The 18,931-nt window shown below is 38.7% G+C and overlaps 1 protein-coding gene and 1 long non-coding RNA gene across 4 annotated transcripts in view; one reads left to right on the forward strand and one right to left on the reverse strand.

The window, feature by feature from the left end:
* The window catches only part of ABCC8 (ATP binding cassette subfamily C member 8), a 74,044-nt gene that overhangs the window by 54,091 nt on the left and 1,022 nt on the right, over positions 1-18,931 (forward strand). The window contains exons 26-38 of one of the 3 annotated variants that reach the window (XM_065682875.1): positions 753-913; positions 2,043-2,112; positions 2,805-2,962; positions 4,173-4,265; positions 7,929-8,031; positions 9,436-9,549; positions 10,177-10,297; positions 10,455-10,585; positions 11,153-11,231; positions 12,148-12,256; positions 13,866-13,969; positions 14,772-14,905; positions 16,186-16,248. In XM_065682875.1, coding sequence (XP_065538947.1) covers positions 753-913; positions 2,043-2,112; positions 2,805-2,962; positions 4,173-4,265; positions 7,929-8,031; positions 9,436-9,549; positions 10,177-10,297; positions 10,455-10,585; positions 11,153-11,231; positions 12,148-12,256; positions 13,866-13,969; positions 14,772-14,905; positions 16,186-16,248 — 1,440 coding nt within the window. Of the gene's footprint in view, positions 1-752; positions 914-2,042; positions 2,113-2,804; positions 2,963-4,172; positions 4,266-4,848; positions 5,499-7,928; positions 8,032-9,435; positions 9,550-10,176; positions 10,298-10,454; positions 10,586-11,152; positions 11,232-11,419; positions 11,533-12,147; positions 12,257-13,865; positions 13,970-14,771; positions 14,906-16,185; positions 16,249-18,931 lie in introns of those variants that run through there. The other 2 variants (XR_010613509.1, XM_065682876.1) reach the window with 2 other exon arrangements.
* LOC136016147 (uncharacterized) overlaps positions 1-18,931 on the reverse strand; it is a 48,905-nt gene that overhangs the window by 25,881 nt on the left and 4,093 nt on the right. The window contains exon 2 of the long non-coding RNA XR_010613510.1: positions 18,576-18,717. This is a non-coding gene — a long non-coding RNA (uncharacterized LOC136016147). The remainder of the gene's footprint in view (positions 1-18,575; positions 18,718-18,931) is intronic.

Here is an 18,931-nt window from a genome sequence, read left to right on the forward strand (position 1 = left end):
TTTATTGTATTTTTGTCATCTACCTGATATGCCTAAACCTTGTCTCCAAAGTGATTTTGATATCATAGTTCTTTTTCCTGTACATTGTCACTGTAAGTAGGACTTTCTGAATTTATAACATAGGGGAATTTCAGGCTTTGTAACATAGGGGAAACCTTTTTTATTATGAAAATGCTTTTTTCAGTTGATTTTTATGTGATTTTATGCATGAAATGCACAGTGTTACCTAGCAGGGTACTCTGTATGTATCAAGCAGTAGTGGAGAGATTTTGCTAGAACTGGGATTGTTTTCTTTATGGGGATTTAATGCCTACAAATAATTTATATTAAAATTAAATTAAAACATCAAAAGATGCTTTACTGAGGCTGGGGTTTGATATTAAATTAGTATTTAAAAATAAAAACTAATCTATTTGTTCCTATTAAGAAATAGACCAAAACAACAAAGCCATAATAAATGTTTTAAAGATCTTTTTTTTTTTTCCCTTCAGATGAAATTATCAGATGTATCTTTTCAGAGCTTTTAGCCGTATTTTGTAATTTAAGATTTCGGAAGAATTTTTTATTTTCATGCAAATGCTCCTCTCCCTGCAGGATAATAAATAATAATAAAATGGTTGAAAATCGTTGGCAATTTAAGAAGAATAAAGAATTTATCCCTTGCATTTTTCAGTCCTGTGTTCATGTGTTTGCATTTTCTTTAAAACATACTTTACAGTAAATCATTTTGTTACTCTTTCTTTGGTTTTTAGGATTTCAACCATTCTCCATATTCAAAAGTTTTCAGCATTCTCTGCTGTCTTGGGATTGTATTATGTCTTGTCACATCAATAGCAGTGGAGTGGACTGGCTTGAAAGTCACCAAAAAGCTACACTCTTCTTTACTAAATAAAATTATTTTGGCTCCAATGAGGTATTCCTGACTGTAATACAAATTATAATGTAGTTCTTTTGTGTTCCTTATGTCGAGGCAGTCTTCTAAGCACAGTTTTTATTAAGAAGTGCCTATGAATCACTTTTTTTAACGCATCATTAAAAATCAGGAGGTATCAAAGCACTGAACAATTTCTGACAGTGCTTCCCAGGCTGCTCAAGTTCCTAGACACTAGTCAGATGCTTTTCCTGCCTGACTGTGATTTCAGAGATTTACTTCCTTGCATATTTATTCCCTTTGCATTTTTTAATTAGGGAGAAATTACAATTATTGATCAATAAGTGTACAGTTCATTCACTGCATGGATCATAATCTTAAGAACTGGAAATATTTACTGTCAAGCAGAAATGGTGCAAGCTATGAAAGATAGTGACCTTAGAAGAGTTTAATCACAGGCATCATTAGAGTCCACTGGGATGCACAGACAGCAATAAAGGCCTTTGTTGTCCTGCACAAGTTTTCTTTCTAATGCATGAAAGTAAAGTTGTAGCTTGATTTAAACCTGCAGCTGTTACTGAACATTAGGAAAAATACCTTCTTATTTTTAAGCTAACTATATCTGACCTGGAAATCATGGAGAAATAATATACGTGGGAAAACCTCAGATGTTTTTTTAAAACCTTCTGGTTTGGGGATAGAAGTAGACTTCAGGTTCAACATGGGCTATGGAACAGTGAACAACAGCACAGCAATAATGAAGTTTGCATTTTACATATGTAAACGTTTTTTAATATAAAATTCCAAGTTGTTAGTTATGCATTTCTACTCCCAGAAAAATGCAAGCCTTTGCAATTTGACTGCGTTTGCATTTTTCATGCATTGAAGAGGCCTCAGATTACAATATGAAAGGATATTTTTAAATGTAATCATGTGATTTGCATAGCTTAGGCGGTAGAGGGAGCTGAGTAGGGTTGCTGCTCTTGGGTTACATTCAAGACTGCCATTTATTGGAAAGCCACAGTTACCAGGAAAAATGAGAAACTTGTCTGTGATATAGTGCTTAGCTTAAGGAGCAGGGGGCATGGGGGTGTGAGAAGAAAAGAAAACAAGCAAACAAAATATTCTAGTATCGGTATGGTGATCTTTCCCATTCCTTGTCTTGTTTTAGGTTTTTTGAAACAACACCTCTGGGAAGTATATTGAACAGATTTTCAGCTGACTGCAATACCATCGATCAGGTACTGAATAAATATATTCAAGCTCTGAAGTTATCATTTTTTTTCCTGTCTGAAAGATGGGATTTTCAGTTATTATAGACCCATTATAGACCCCAAGTTTGTTGATGATGTATAATTTTGAATACTACGTCAGTTGGCATCATGATTTTCTAGGTTCAGAATGAATTCCTCATCTTAAAAGCACATTGAAAGCCCATTTATTTGACTAAGATGCTCTGTATAGAAAAGGGAGGTGAAATCAAATCAATAGTGATATCCCCAAATTGACAGGATGTACTTTTTTTAAAAGTGGGTAAACACATTCACTTGACACATGTGAACACATGCAATGAGAAAAAAACCCAAATACTGCTGCCCAAAGAAGAAATGACTGAAATTCAAATTATCAGTGTTTACACCAGACAGCACTGACAGTTCATGGTGCATACACTAAAATTGTCTGTTGCATCCTATCTGTAATCCTCTGACATGAGGATTGTGGTCCACAGTGCAGGCATGTGAAGCATCCCCACAGAAATCCCTTCAGACCTTCCAAAACCCAGCAGTCAATTCAAAAGCAGACCTGTCCACTTAGTTCTTCAAACCCTCTAAATTGTCTTCATTGTATTAGTGGGAGAAAGGAAAGTGAAATAATGCTGTTTAAAACTTGATATACTATGGAAGATTCTGTGTGCTTATTCTTCTCTATGCAGCACATTCCAGCTACCCTGGAGTGCTTAAGTCGTTCCACTTTGCTGTGTGTATCTGCGCTTGCTGTCATCTCATATGTCACGCCAATGTTTCTCATTGCCCTGGTTCCCCTTGCAATCATGTGTTACTTCATCCAGAAGTACTTCCGAGTCGCATCACGGTAAGAGCATAAACCAGTATCATTCTGGAAATAGATACATCTTCTGCAATGCATGATTCCATTGTGGAATTGCAATGCTAGGGAACTTCATGTTTAAATTTGGTCCTGCAAAAGCATGGGCCCTGTCTGAAAGTAAGCCAAATCTACTATAGTGAAAACGTGTCATTTTGTAAGTGCCTTTGTCTGCAGCTCTAGAGCAGAACTTCTAAGAGGCAAGAGCAGAGTCTCTGTCCATGATCAAAGTTTCTTATAGTCTGCAGGACACAAACCAACTAGATTCTGTCTTCCCCAAGAGATGCATACTGGGCACAGCCAAGATAATGTGGGGACAGAACAAGAAAACTGATTTCTGCCTATCCAGATGGAAGTGTAAATGGGTAAACCAGGGACAGCCGGAGAATGCAGCATAACCATGGTGGTACTGCTGCCCAGTAGGGATCCAACATGTATGAGCATCCTCTCTTGGTTTGAGTACCTTTTAGATTTTTCAAGTCGAAAAACTTTAGCCATATTTATGATTTCTCTCCTTCTAAGGTCATACAGCTTCCCCCATGGTGGCACTCAAGAAGCATTTGTGGCAATGCTGCATTTGTCCCTTTATGTATGCATGGACTGAGAGGGAGTTCACAACCAATCTACTTCCTGCTGGAAGGAACTGAGACTAAACAGAATTTCACCCCACATGTGTTTCCACTGATTTGATGGCAGAACATGCCACAACCTAATGATGAGTGCACGTTCTCATTTAGTCTCCTGAGTGTATGAGTTATACTGTTAGCTCAGTGAGAGACTGAGCTGTTGTTTGGGGGTGAAATGGAGAGAGAGGAAGTTGCATTTTGCCTTCAGCTTAATCCGAGCTCTTATTTGCATTATCCTGTTAAACTTATGTTCAGCATAGAGTCAGAATTGTGTTTAAATGAATAAACAATCGAGTATAAGAAAAACAAATATAGGAGAAATGAGGGAAAGCCGTGAATGAGAAGACCTCTTCAGAACTCCAGCACTGTTTGTATTCAAATGGTAAAAGAAACATCTTCCTGGGGTCTTCATTCCCTGCTCAGAGACATGCAACGCAGCTTTGCAATCTATCTAAACCTTAGGTATATAATTAAAGTGATGATATTCCCTTTCACTGCCTGGGTCTGTTTCAAGAGAATACCTGCACAACAGAACTGGCTTTTTACAAAATTCCTTTCATAATCCTCTCCAGGGACCTGCAGCAGCTGGACGACAGCACTCAGCTACCATTACTCTCTCATTTTTCAGAGACTGTTGAAGGTCTTACCACCATCCGAGCCTTCAGGTATAGTATTTTAAGAAACATACATTATCTTGCTTTTGAATGTCTATCTCTGGTTCCGTTCTGCAATTGTGCAGGTGTAAGTTATTGTTGTTTGGATCACCTGAAAAATCCAGAGTCCCTGAAACACTGGTCAGGGGGGACTCTGAAACACTGAAGAACTTTTTAAGCATTTTGCATGAAGGAGTTACTATAGAAAAACAAGCTGATGTATGTCAGCTGCCCATGGTAACTGTCCACAGACTTGCATGCAGCCTGAAAAAACACTTGTGGGCAAATGTGATTTAAGAAACTAAATTAGCTTACAATTACCACAGCATGCGGTATGGCAGACTGCTCTTTGACAGTTTCCATGGAACAACTAACATGCACTGACTTGTTACGGCAGAGTAATTTGTGTATGAGCTGATGTCCGGATAAGATAAACTAACTGCATGCTAGTGACTTCAGAGGATGTAATAGTACCCTAAGTTATTTTTTGGGTTGCTAGCTAAAAATGTGATTATTCATACCGATTCTGAAAATACACAACCTGGAAACAAAGTCTTTTCTCACCTGTTTTGATTCATGTTTCCATCCTTATAAGCTCACAGGAGAGCAGCCCAGGAATACCTGATGACGTGCCTGGGTCGTGTTTCTGTGTTACACAAAAGGCAGTCACAGCGATACTAGTAGAGGTACCAGTGAAACCACTGCTGAGCTTACCAGCTGCTTTCCCCACACAAGTGCTATTCTGGTCTTTTCCCAGTCAACCCAAAGGCGGTCAACTGTCTTCCACACCCTTCTCATCTAGATGTCTACACATTTTGTCAGTTAATTATTACTGTTACCATTCTGTCTTTGAAATGGTAGTGCTTATTCCTCATAAAATGTGGATTTAATTTTACAATAGAAGTTATGCACAAAATAAAGTTGTCCGTAACCTATTCTAAATAGGATATAAATGGCTCAATGAAAGCACAAGTTTAAGAGTTTGGTTCTTTTTGACTGAAGGTCAAAGAGTGGTAGGACAGCATAGTATTTTCCATTATTAATTACTGTTACTGGATATTTAATTTGAGTGCCAGCAGTGTTCTCTAGTTTGTAGCTGTGTCTATGTTCAGTTTTAAGGAAGATCAATTTCTCATTGTTGCTTTTCTCATTTACCCCTATATTCTACTACTTCAAGAGTATCTTTAGAGTATTACGGTTGTACATTTTCTGGTGTTGATGCAATAAAAATAATATTCAATGCCATTTAGCTAATATTTTTAGTCTTTTTTAGCATTCTCTCTTGATTCTTCCTGTCACCTGGAAATGAATTCCTCTGTCAAAGAATGGCATTTGGTGCCTCCTTTTTTTAAAACCCTGCAGTAACTGATGTGTTTCTGACCCAAACAGCCACATGCGTGCAGTGAGTTCTGTATTCCATCTGCCTGCCAGGCTCCTGCATCAGCTGGTAACCTAGCTATTTTTAGGTCTGTGTAGCTTTTCAGCTGCCTAACATATTAGCAGAAGTGGAGTTTAGCCTTGCTAGCTTGAGCATCCCTAAAAATAACACTAATTCAGGAATCCAGTCAATAAGTTAGGAGGTGCCAGTTGTTTCTGGAGTGTCTTTGCCCTTGGTAGCTCTCTGTCCTGCACTAACTCTGAACGCATAAGGAAAGAAACGCACAAAAAATCCAGGGGGAGATCAGAAAGACAGCTACTGCTGCAGCTATAAATACACCTTAAGCAGATGCCCTGGCCTGATTTGTAGCTTGCTATCTGGCACTTCAGAGAGCATTGGTGCTAAATAATCAAAAACATAAACGTGAAGGCTTCTGCAATGTCTGGTCTGCATTCTGAGAGGCCTGGTAATCTGGGGACACTTCCTGAGGACAAATTCTGATATTTCTGCAGTACTCCAGCAACAGTGGTAATTTTTTCTGTATTCTCATTCCATGTGCATATGCACAACTAACTTATGACGCATATCTCTCATCTTCTAAGGCATATCTGTATCAGGTAGTACCTCATGGTATGGAGATATGAAAGCTAAATGTGGTAGAATTGGTTCCAGAAGCAGTACAGCCATCTCTGTATGGCAGGGCACTGAGGGTAATAGACATGAAGAGAGGCAGGGCTCACCAGCTCTGACACTGTGTGACACTAATGCTTGCTTTCAGGAACAACCATTCTAGGCTATGCAAACACACCAATACACTAGCAGCCAGCCCAGGCCATTCACCATTGCACACAGCAGACATGTCTCCTGTGTCTTGGCACATGGCTAAGTTGTGAACAGCTAAATTACTTCCACAAAGTGGCACTTACATCTTTTCCTCAAAAGCATAAATGGTTCATGTAAAGATATAACTTTATTATATTGTACTCAAAAGAAGGATTAAGAAACTTTGCAGTGAACAGGTTTGAAAGCTTCTCTGAGCCGTGTACTTCACACAACATTGTCATATCTTTCTCTCATATCAGCATAAGGGAGCTGAGTTTATAAATAAGTAGTGCTTGTGGCAGCCATAATAAGCTAAAGTTTTAGAAAGGGGAATTAGGAAGTTTGTTAAACTTGCTAATGTCATAAAGAGGAAAAAAAGGCAAGCTTTGGGTACGTACACTAGATTTTCAAGCCTTCAAGCCTCTTCTGTTATTTCCCTTCTGGCTTTTGTGCCAGACTTCTGTATTATTAGTCAAAATTGTTGATACACTTTATTATTAGCATCACAGTAATTTACACCTATGCAAATAAATATGCCCAGGTAAAAGGGCTGACTTGAATGCTTAACAAGACCCCAGTCTAAATAGCTGGAGCAGGGAATCACTTTCCATATCTGTTCAATTCAAGGTAGAAGTCATTGATGCAGCTATTCTGATGAGTGGTTGCAGATCCACTATAATAAACTGTAAACAGACCTACTTGCCATCAATCGTGTTTTGTGGCGAATTCATTGGCAGGGGAGATGACAGAACACAGTTCTCTGCAGTCTATTACTTTTTGTTGGGCCAGGAGCTTGGTCTTCTCTTTTCCAAAGTGCTCCTTTTGTTTAAGATAAGAACATACCTTAAAATATGTTCAGTATAACTGGAGATACTTTGAGTTTATACTTAATAAATTGTTACTATTTCTAGGCATTACAGTAATATAAATACTAAAACTTGAGTTTATGTGATGAAGTGGAAGATAAACTGCATTCTGCAGCATGTGCATGCATGTATGATATCTGTCATGTATGTTTTAATTTTTTGTTTCAGATTTCTCTCTCACAATTGCCGTGCAATAAAATACATTTCCTAAATGTCCAGTGTGATCCAGAAGCCCCATATAGAGTTTCATCAATACAATAACATCCATTTACTCCTGAAGATATTGTACAAATGCAGTTTGCATGGGTCTAATACAAAGCTACAGATGATGTCACTCTGAAATATTAACAGGCTGATTTAGACCCTCTGTCAAACTGCCCATAAACATACAGCCCCAGAAATTAAAGTTTACTTTTCTTTTTTCAGTATCTGAAGCCTCTTTTTTCCTCTCATCCTCCTCTACTCTTTCCTTTTTCCTCCTTTTCTCCCCTTTCCTCTTTCCTCCTTTTCTCCTGTCTCTCCTATGTCCTCTCTTCTCTCTCCTCTTTCCTTTTGTCTTCTTTCCTCGTTTTCCTGCTCTTTATTATTTATTTTTATTTTTTTTTTTAGGTATGAAGCCAAATTTCGACAAAAGCTTCTTGAATACACAGATTCCAACAACATCGCTTCCCTTTTCCTTACAGCTGCCAATCGCTGGCTGGAAGTCCGCATGGCAAGTACATTATTTTTGTGCATACACAAGGTTATTTTACTTCATTCCAAGTAATCTGATGAGACATCCAGCACTTACCCAGCCTTATCTGGGTTTCAGAGCTATGCCTTTACTCTTTATATTCATATCTCTCTATCTGTAAGGAACACATGCCCAACCCATCCTGGAAACTGAATAGAGTATGAATTTTCCCCATAGCCTGCAGCTGTTTCTCCAAGACAAGAATAGATTTTGTAGGTCACATTGGCTTCTCTGTGTGTCAGGAGTGATCAGAGTGGGTCAAGCTGTGCTGCCAGCCAGGATGCCTTTGTAGGACTGGGACAGTCAGTGTCAGCAGGCCTTTGTCTTATGTCTCCCCCGGAGCACTTCAGCATCTTGGAGGCTCTCCTAATGAGCAGAAGGACATAGACAAGTCTGTGCCTTCTTATGGGTCATCTAGAGAATACCAAAGATATTCAGGTGCCTGTTTCCTGAGATTTCTCAGTAAAGTGGCCTGAGAAATTATTTATTAAAAATAATTCCCTAAGAAGCAAATCGAGGACTTCCGTGTTGTGGATGGTGGTATTTATATCAGGCTTTGTTAGATACAGGTACTGCTGTTGTGGTAACATGGTCTCCTTTCACATGTGCTAAGTGTATAGTAAGTCATGTTTCATGGCACACTTTATGCCTCCATTTTGGACTCAATTTTAGCTGGTGCCTTTTGCTTCTTAAATTCAGGTATTGAGTATGACTTAAATAAAATGTTATTACCCTTTTGTATGTTCAGTCCTAAACTTTTTGAAGTCCCTGAACAGTGTAAACATATGAGTGACAATTTCCTTCCTATAGAGTTCGTTTTATAGTCTGTTAACATCATTTTACTCAGACTTGTCTGTGGGAAGTTAGATCACTAATGATTTAAAGTAAATAAAATTAAATCCATCATGGGTGGACACAGTCAAACCAATAGATACATGCTGTGCAAGAACAGCTTGTTTGAACAAATATGAATGGTAGCCATTCAGCAGCAACAGCAGTGCCTCCCAGCAGTTCATCACCAGCCACAGACAGGTTCTGCTCACAGACAGGACCACATGAGCATCTCCCTCCTATCCCAGGTAATAATAGCTGCATAGTTTCAGCTAGCTCCATTACATGCCTAAGACTTCTCCAGAAGATAAGGAATGTTGGTACAACTCCTTCTGTTGTACACAGAAGGAGTTGTATCACCATTTCCAAACAGCACAGCCACGCTAAAGGCCACAGGAATGGGCTCCAAGGCAGGGCCTGTTTGGAGTCATGTGGTGTTTTCTGCCCATATTCCAAATTGTGCAATGGGTTTGTTATTTGGTATGCAAAGTTATGAGAATGGTTTAATCATTTTTAGACTTAAAGTGATGGAGCTTATTCATATTCCTTCAGGAGTACATTGGAGCATGTGTGGTCCTCATAGCGGCTGTCACTTCTATTACGAGTTGCCTGTATAATAAGCTCTCTTCAGGACTTGTAGGCCTGGGACTAACCTATGCTCTTATGGTAAGAATCTCAGGACCTCTTCTGTCTTTCCCAAACATTTTTTATATTTTTTTTTTTGCAATTCAGGGCACAAAAATGAACAGGAAGATTGAAAGTGTCTGTGCATCTCTATTGGGTACTGTAACATCACTGAAACCATGTCTCAACTTCAGTTCGCATGCAATGGTTGACATATTTGAGAGTATGCTTTCTTTTTTTTAGATAAAATGTTAATTGAATATGTCAACAAAACATGGCCAAGTTGCATCACATTTTTTATATTGTCTCACATTGTGAAGGATATTTTTTCAGTGCATCAGTTGTGAGCATGCCCAGGTATACTAGTGTAGACTGCCAAACCTAGTTACCAAGATGCTGTCTTTTCACTTGTGTTTACTGTTTCCCTTCCTCTTTTCTGTTAGTATAGTTCAGATTGCTGTACTACCAAAGTATCTGTGCCCTGCAGTTAGGAAATTCAGCCTCTAGTAATTTTTGTCAGCCTGTTCATGTGCACCATTTGGTTCATACACAACTTCAGTTTATTAAGGCTGAACAAGTGTTACTGTGGAGGAATATAAACTGCATGCTGGTCAAATGATGCAAACTACTAAAAAACTAGTATTTAGCCATGTATTTGCTTTACATCAGGTGTCTAACTATCTGAATTGGATGGTTCGTAACCTGGCTGACATGGAGATCCAGCTGGGTGCAGTGAAAAGAATCAATGGCCTGCTCAAAACAGAAGCTGAAAATTACGAAGGGCTCCTTTGTAAGTGCAGTTTTGTGCAGCATGCAGAAAAAGCTTGCTGAAATTTTAATGATTAGCAGTATATTACCATGAAAAACATAGTAAATCACTTAATGAAGTGATTAATTTATTATGAGAGGGTTGAATTTTATTTTTTTCCCTGTACTCCTGGTTACAGCTGCCTCACAGATTCCTCAGAACTGGCCAGACAGAGGGGAGATCCAAATCCAGAACCTCAGTGTCCGATATGACAGCAACTTAAAGCCAGTGCTGAAGCATGTCAATGCTCACATCTCTCCAGGACAAAAGGTAAAAAACTGCAGTGATTCTGAGAAGCTCTTTAGACTAGCACATAGTAGAAATCAGAGTTGAAAAAACCACCATACCAGAGTATATTTTGATAACTGAACTACGGATTTTTTTTATTCTCTGAAAGAATACAGTGCACTGAAAGGAGTTTGGGGCTTGGTGTGTTTAGGCATACATTAGAGTGAGAAGTTAGAACTACACACCACTTCCCAGTATCCCAGTGCCCTTCTGTCAGCACTCAGTGCCAAAAGAAGCAACAGTGACCCCTTACTTTGTTAGATCTACTTGCCATCATTCCCATGTGGCTCCCTTGCATTTATTTCCATTATTGCCACTGTATATAGGACTGGTCTTGATTTATCTATAACTGCTCGGATCTCTAAAGACAAAGAATGAACTTAGGGATTCTGTTATAGCCAGTTCAGTTTAACTGAGCTATCAGGACATAAAGATCATCATGTGGATCAGAACAGCTGCTACAATCACACATCTTACATGTTGAATACAGACATTATCCATTTCCTTCTACCTGCTTCATCTGCTGTTCATCTGCTTCTTGTGTCACAGATTGGGATCTGCGGCCGAACAGGCAGTGGAAAATCCTCCTTCTCTCTAGCGTTTTTCAGAATGGTTGACACCTTTGAGGGTAAGGTTGCACTTTTGTGAATTGCTCAAGCTTAGCTCCTGGAAGTGCTTTCTTTAACAGCAGCAGCTTTGAAGTGTGATTTTTGAATCTGCAGGACACGCTCTCTGGCCTTGCTTAAATACAGTATAACCTGTCACTTAGCAGCTGTGCCATTCCTAAGCTGTATCAATGAAAATTCTACTTGACAGAAGCAAAAGTCCAAGAGTGACAGAGGACAGCCTTTGGTGCTGGTAAACCACAACAGTAGGAGCAAAGCATAAAAAGGGAAGGAGTCCAAGTGCAAGAAGGATCTGTATACAAGGTACAGATTAGGACCCACTGGCCCAGGAAACTCAGCAACTGGAGATTGCAGTTTGGCTTGCAAATGTCCCTCCCCGTCTGTCAGTCTGATCGGCTGCCCTGGAATTTCCTGCCGTATTTCCTGCTGTGTGCCATGTCCGCGTGCCTCACACAGCACTCCTACGCATCTCAAAAAACTTTAGCCTTAGTTTCCCAGCCACGTCACCCACAGGGCCCTTATACATAGCCAGACAGTTGTACCTGGAGATAAAATTTCAAAGTGCTCTATAGTAATTTGGCTTTCTGAAAAATTGGGTCCCCTGGTAACTAGTCCGTGATTGAACTAATATCTTACCTTGTTGTTTGATAGATGTTTATAATGGTCAAGCAGATAAGTAGTGGGTCCAATCTTTCATAAAATATTACAGGTATGCTTCATATTCATCCTAGCTGGGGCTTAGTCTCAAGACAATTGTGCTTGCTGCTTAACCAAAATGTGTTTCATTAGAGAATAAGGGGATATGCAATTCAAGGCCTGTTCCTGCTGTACTGTATTGCAAGCTGAAAGTGAGCTGTGTGCCAGCAGCTATGTGGCATGATAAACAGTCTAGTAGACTATCCATTTTCTTTTGAATAGGAAGGATTATCATTGATGGTATAGATATCGCTAAACTACCCTTACAGACGTTGAGATCCAGGCTGTCAATCATTCTACAAGATCCTATTTTATTCAGCGGAACAATTCGGTAAGAATTAAGCACCACCAATAAAAAACATATATGAGTTATATGTTATTATAATTATACAATATAATAACTTTTACAGAGCTGCTGATAGCCAGCTGTTCAATTCCTTTTGTCTCAGTTGCAGTAGGGAGGACCACTGCCTTCTGTCTTTGTTTTTTACCTACCCCTGCCACACTGCACCTTTCCAGTGCCTGAGCCTGGTCAGCACGCTATCGGCATAAGTCATCCCAGAAAGTCACTATTTATTTCAGCAGGATCGAGTAATCAGTTTATCTCACTGTGCAAATACCCATAACCACCCAGCACTTCCTGAAACAGAGCACTGCACCAGTTACTAGGAAGGAGAAAAGTAACTGTTACAGCTGAAACCAGGACACTCCTACATCCATTTTCACCTGACTGCCTTAAAATATGAGATGCAGACTCTCAGAAAAAATGTAGACTTGAAAAATTGAAGTAGAAAAAGAGAAAGCAGTAAAGCAATATAAGAAGTAATGGGGGATGCTTGGGGTATTTTATCCTGGAACCTCTTATCCGTGTTGCTTTCTAGTTTTTGAGCCATTCTTTCATCTGTGAGACCAAACACCCTTCTCTTTCTCCTTCTCTGAGAGGTTGATGCAGTAGAAACAATGTCAAAAAGCTCCACAGTTTCCAACAAATGTCCTTCCCTGTCTGTGGCATTTACCTTAGAAAGGCACAGTACAATCCTCAGTGCACAGTTACATCACCTATAGTTACAGTTTCTACGTATTAGTCATTAGAGTTCACTAAAAATGATACAGGCTTTTGTGGTTTGCTGACTCCATGCTAATACAGATCTCATGATTTATCTCCTGCACCTGCCTGGAATAGAGCATGAGTCATTCATGTCATGTGACTGTGTGCCTTTGTTTTATTAATTAACCTATTAAAATTATTTAGGCCAGCATTGGTCACTCACAGCACATACAGCAGGAATAAAACATACAAATAAAGTGTTACACATCATTGAATCTTTTATTTCCAACTATCGTTCTATACAATGATAGGAGATTCTCATTTGTTGTTATCATTTCTGGGCCACAGCAAGCCAAAATAGCATTCATCTATTCATAAGTCCAAGATTTGTTCAGTTGTACAGAAGACTTGCATTTCATATTTCAGTAAGAAGCTTGATTGTTCTGTTTAGCATTTATGTAGCAGTAAAGAACAGAGACACTGAATTGAAAAGGAGAGATGGTAGAAATTTGGCCTTTGTTAAAAAATGTTAATTTGAACTGATTATATTCACAACCTTTTTTCTCTCCAAAAGTTTTTCTAGTAAAACATACGAATTTCTTCAATTTATTCAGAACGAAATAAATTCTAAAACCACAGAGATCTGCAAAACAGGAAGTTTTTCAGATACTGCTCAGCTGAGAGTCAGATTTTGTTCTTAATCACATTGCTATGAATGTTGACCGAGTCTACAAAATTCAGAGCATTTATACCAATGATAAATCAGAATCAGCCCCAGATGCTGAGCACATGATTCTGATTGTTTGCAGGTTTATTTCTAAGCGCACTAAAAGAAGAAACATGTTGTAGAAGTTTATATTGACTGATACTCTTCAATTACACATAACTGCAGGTTTAACTTGGACCCTGAGAAGAAGTGCACTGACAGCATGCTGTGGGAAGCATTGGAAATAGCACAGCTCAAGCATGTGGTGAAAGCGCTACCTGGGGGTCTAGGTAATAAGACTTTCTTCTTGAGAAAATTACTTCCAGTGTGCAGAACATTCCTGTTTCACATTTTCTACATATTAAAAAGGTAGTTCCTTAAGAAAAAGCTTTTTAGGTTTTTAGAAGGTGACAGGAAGTGCTTGCCTGCAGGCAGAGGTGCTATATCCATCTAACTCCCCTACCAGCTGCACCTGTGTGGCAGAATCCTGCTTCTATTCAAATAAATGATAAAATTATTATTTTATTTCAGTATGTCTTCGTCATGAAGCACTGGTTCTTGTTAACTCAAATAAGCTGTCAACAAGTCAGGTGTTACCTAGAATATGTTCTTTTTGATTTTCCAAGTCATATCCAGGGAGGAAGATTTTTAAAGCTTAAAGGTGTGAATCGTTTGGCCAAAACACACACAAAGACATAAACAAAGAAAAACCTTAAAAACGGCAAGTTATACAATCTTTGGGTAAAGAAATCACGAATGTTATTTTGACAGGGGGATGCAGTAACCTAAACTGCACGTTCCAGAGAAACTCACTCCTAAACATCCGTAGTTACTTTGATGTCTAATAAAGAATATAGTGAGACAGAAATAGTAGTGAGACAATACTAGTTCTTCTGAGCAATGGAAATAAACAAGCAAAATGGGGTCACCAGGAGCTATAGACCTAGAATATGTTATTTTGAGAATCTTTATGCTGAAAGTGAGACATCATTTTCCAAGCATATGCTCTACTCTGATCTGACCTTCTTGTATACACACACACACACACACACACAGAGCACCTAAATACTGGTTTTGTTATATCATTTCCAGATGCTATAGTCACAGAAGGGGGTGAAAACTTCAGCCAGGGCCAAAGACAGCTGTTCTGCCTAGCAAGGGCTTTTGTGAGGAAGACAAGCATCTTCATCATGGATGAAGCCACAGCATCTATTGACATGGCAACGGTGAGTTTGGACTGTTCCCGATTTCTTGTTTTCCTTGAGGGGGGACAACCACTAATATGCAAATAAAAAGGTGGAAAGCAACTCTATCCACTTGGTAATATGCTTACACCATATTTAGTGCAGATGTGTTTACAAGTCCAAGATAGTTGTGAGTCATTGCTAACTAATCTAAAGAGCTTTTAAATCATTTTACTAGGGGCTTAATAGTTATTCCAGCATTGCCTGCATTTAGAAAATGAAGTGTGATTTTCATTGGTAGTTTGATATTCAAAAAAAAAAAAGCTCTGTAATGTCAGTGGGGATGGTCAGTGAAAGGTAAATTGGTAAGCAGACCAGCTTGCTGGACAAGTCAGGCATTTCGAAGGCTTGAAAGTAGAGTCAAGGAAATAAACAGAGATATAGAAAAGACATACTGGATTATTGCATTAATTGCCTGAAACTGCTAGACAAATGTTAAACCACATAGTGCACTGACTGGATTATAGCCAAATGCATTCTTAGGGTTTTTTTTTTTTTCCTTTGTTATGCTGTTATGAGAAATGTTTCAGTGTTCTTCGTTCTAAGAATAAAGAATATAATTGGAGGGGTTTATTTCAACAGCTACAATTTTTAATACTGGCAGCCAAGTTAAAATACATTTTTAATTTTAATGCATTTAGGATATAGTTCCTCCCTTGAGATACATATCTAAAGAACAGGTAATAGCAGATAAAGGTATCTATGCTAGTGACATTTGTAGGCAGTTTGGTACACAACAAGGTTTCCTAAATAGCAAAGGGTAAGTACTTGTTGAGTGAGAACTATGTATGCTAAGACCATCTTGAATATCATCTCCACTGCTACAATATGCCAGGTACACCATACTCCCTTGCTTATCCCTGCCACCCCTTGGTGTTAGATGTCCCCAGTGTGCTGGGACATTCCTAGACTTGCAGCAGGGTTAAGAATGCAGCACAGACGTGCCAGCATGCAGGCAGCATGGCAGTACCCTGAATTCACCTTTGCTCTCCTCACTGTAAGTCTGAGGCCAGGCTGCCAGAGATTTTGGGGCCAGAGCACAGCTCTCATGCACTGAAGCCCAGAGGCAGCGGGGGTGGCAGGAGCAAGCAGGGCTAACTGGAGACCAGGCTCTGACTTAGTTCTGGCATGTAATTAATTTTTCATTTCTGCAATGTAGGATCAATAAAAGCACGGAATAATCAGTGGTTACTCTTAGTGTCTGTGTGACTACCATGTGACTTCTGTTGTTTGAAAAGCAACAAATGTTTTTGTTTACACAGGAGAACATACTCCAGAAGGTAGTCATGACTGCGTTTGCTGACCGTACTGTGGTTACAATAGCAGTAAGTATGGTCTCTGCTGCTGTTCTAATGCAAACAATAATCAGAAATGCCACATTGGTCAATTCTTATCAATGTTAATAAATGTGTTGATTTGGCTCTTGTTTTTTAAACTGTGTTTAATTTTAAGCTTTATCTTCCATTTTAAACTGCTTTCTTAAAAACATAACAGCTTCTGTCATTGGCTGTGCGAAGCTAAGTCCAACTGCCTGCAAGTGCATGTAATCCAAGTATGCAGTCTATTTTCTGTTACCTATTTTAGGCTAATTTAAATTATGACTTTGACTACTGTGAAATCTGAAGAAGTTTCATCAAGCTGCAATAATCATGTAACTAAGGACAAGTAAAATTATGTGATAGTTCTGCCACTGGAAAAAGCAATTGTGTTTCAGAATTTAAAAAAGTTAGAATCCTCCTAAACTGTAAAAATTAACATTCCATCCCTGCTGACAGTCACTGAATTTAAGTTTGCATATTCTCGAAGTGATTATATGATCTTGGGCATCTGTTGAAAAATTGTTTATGAAAGAGATTTGACCTGAACCAAAGTAGCTGACTCAACAGATATGTCAGAAGCAATACATACCTTTCAGTCCTCTTATTTCTAAAAATACACATATTTCAGGAAGGCGAAATAAGATCATTATGCTTCTTAACATTTAAAAATTAAACACAAGTCAAACAATCTATGCTCAAGAATCTTAGAGCATCTTTTTATTTTTACCTAGCAAATGCGTAATAGAAAAACCTGCTTATCTTATGGTATCCATTCTGTGTGTCATTACAAAAAAAGGAAGAGAATCATAAGCATGAAATTTCCTGATTTCTCTGCATGAAAATTCTAAGTTGCACTGCATCTGCATTTATGTATCTTTTTCTGTTTGTTTGGGGATAGGCTGAGAAAGTTTTATTAGTCTTCCACTCTCTTAGTGAAAGACTGACAATTTTAAATTGCACAGTTCAGACAAACAGCACTTTGGAATAAACTTACTTTGAATGATTTTACTTCCAAATGTAAAAGTGGTTTACAGCAGGTGGATCTGTATTCAAAATATTCTGTAGTAGAAACATAACATGGGGGATTTCAGGGCGGGGGGGTAGTATTAGTTCTGGCTTCTTGTGTGTGTGCGTATTTTTATTTGGTTTGGTTTGGGTTGTGTTTGTTTTTTTTTTTTTTGTGGTTTGGTTGGTTGCGGGGGGTGGGGGGGGTGTTTGTTTTTTCTGCAGAGAAAGCCATATATTCCTTGTTTGTGCTTAGGAAGAATAGGAATGGAAAGAGTACAGTATTGTGTCTATATTATCATCTGTGTTACTTTATCAGGATGGCAGCAATGATTGTATTATACTGAAAGAGATCAGACAACCAGGGCAGCAAGTACAGCTGGAATGTGATATTTCAGTTCCCTCCCACCTCTTGTAGACTGAATAAATGTCACAGAAGGACTGCAGCAGAGATGAGATTTGTAGATGCCATCAGTGATTATTTTTATGGAACATCTGGCTAGGAAGACACAGAAGGAAAGGCAAGAGTTGTTTTGGTACTGAGGGTGCCCAAGGTCTCATTAAAAACCTTATGGGTGAAGAGTGAATAGGCAAGAGGGTACATAGTATTCTAAGATTACATATCCCTGCAAAAGTAATGCAGAACCAAAAATCTGATGCAGTTGGATTTTACATGTTAAAAGTGGAATTCTCTAAAAATGAGAGAGCTTGCTAAAAACAAAATATCAAAAAATGGTAGGGAAAAAAAGCTAAAAGAAGAAGCGAGGAAAACTGAATCTGTCAGGGATCATGGAAATTACAGAAGGATTTGGATTTTATTCAGAAATCCCACAGCCAGTGCATGCTATTTGTTAGGATAGAAAGAAGCTGGTGTGGCTAAACAAATGAAAAAAGATTATTAGAAACAAGAAGGCATTCTTGTAAAAGCTGAAGTCATAGCCAAATAAAGAAAATAGAAATGGTATCATAAGCTCTGGCATGTTATGTGTGAAAATGCAACAAGGCAGGCCAAAAAAAAAAAAAGAGTATAAGACCAGCTTCTGGAAGCCATCAAAGCTAATAGCAAATCCATGAATCCCTGAAGCACAGTGGGAGCAAGAAGGCTGTCAATTTATAGGGCTATTTGATGATAAGTACCTGAAAAGAATGCTCACGAAAGACAACGGTATTGCAGAAAAGCTGAATTGCTTATTTTCAGTATTAACTGTGGAAAAAAAAGGGGGAAGGTTTCTTCCTAATAAAATAATTAAATGCTAGGGCTTATTAGAAAAAGGGTAGAGAAGAAAGAAAACATTATACCACTGTGTAAGTCTATAGTACACACATACCTTGAATAATGCATGTAGTTCCAGTCTTCTCTTCCCCAGAACGATACATTACAACTGAAAAATGTTGCAAAGAACAAAATGATAGGAGGTGGGGAACTACTCCTTAAGGGGAGAGCAGCTGCATAGGCTAGTCTTCTTCCGCCTGGAAGGACAATGTAAGGACACGTGAGAGAGGTCTGCAAAATCATGAGGCAAGGGGCATCAAGTGAAGCTCTGAGCAGCAAGGCCCAGAGTATACAAAATGGGATATTTGTGCAGTGGGGACCAAACCTGAAAAAGTCTTTTCCGAAAGATGCAGATGCAAAATGCTTCTGAAAGCTCAAGGTGTGGGCAAGGTCTTAAAGAGACACGTAGTC

This window comes from Lathamus discolor, chromosome 6 (assembly GCF_037157495.1).
Source record: "Lathamus discolor isolate bLatDis1 chromosome 6, bLatDis1.hap1, whole genome shotgun sequence".
Taxonomy (NCBI): Eukaryota; Metazoa; Chordata; class Aves; order Psittaciformes; family Psittacidae; genus Lathamus; species Lathamus discolor.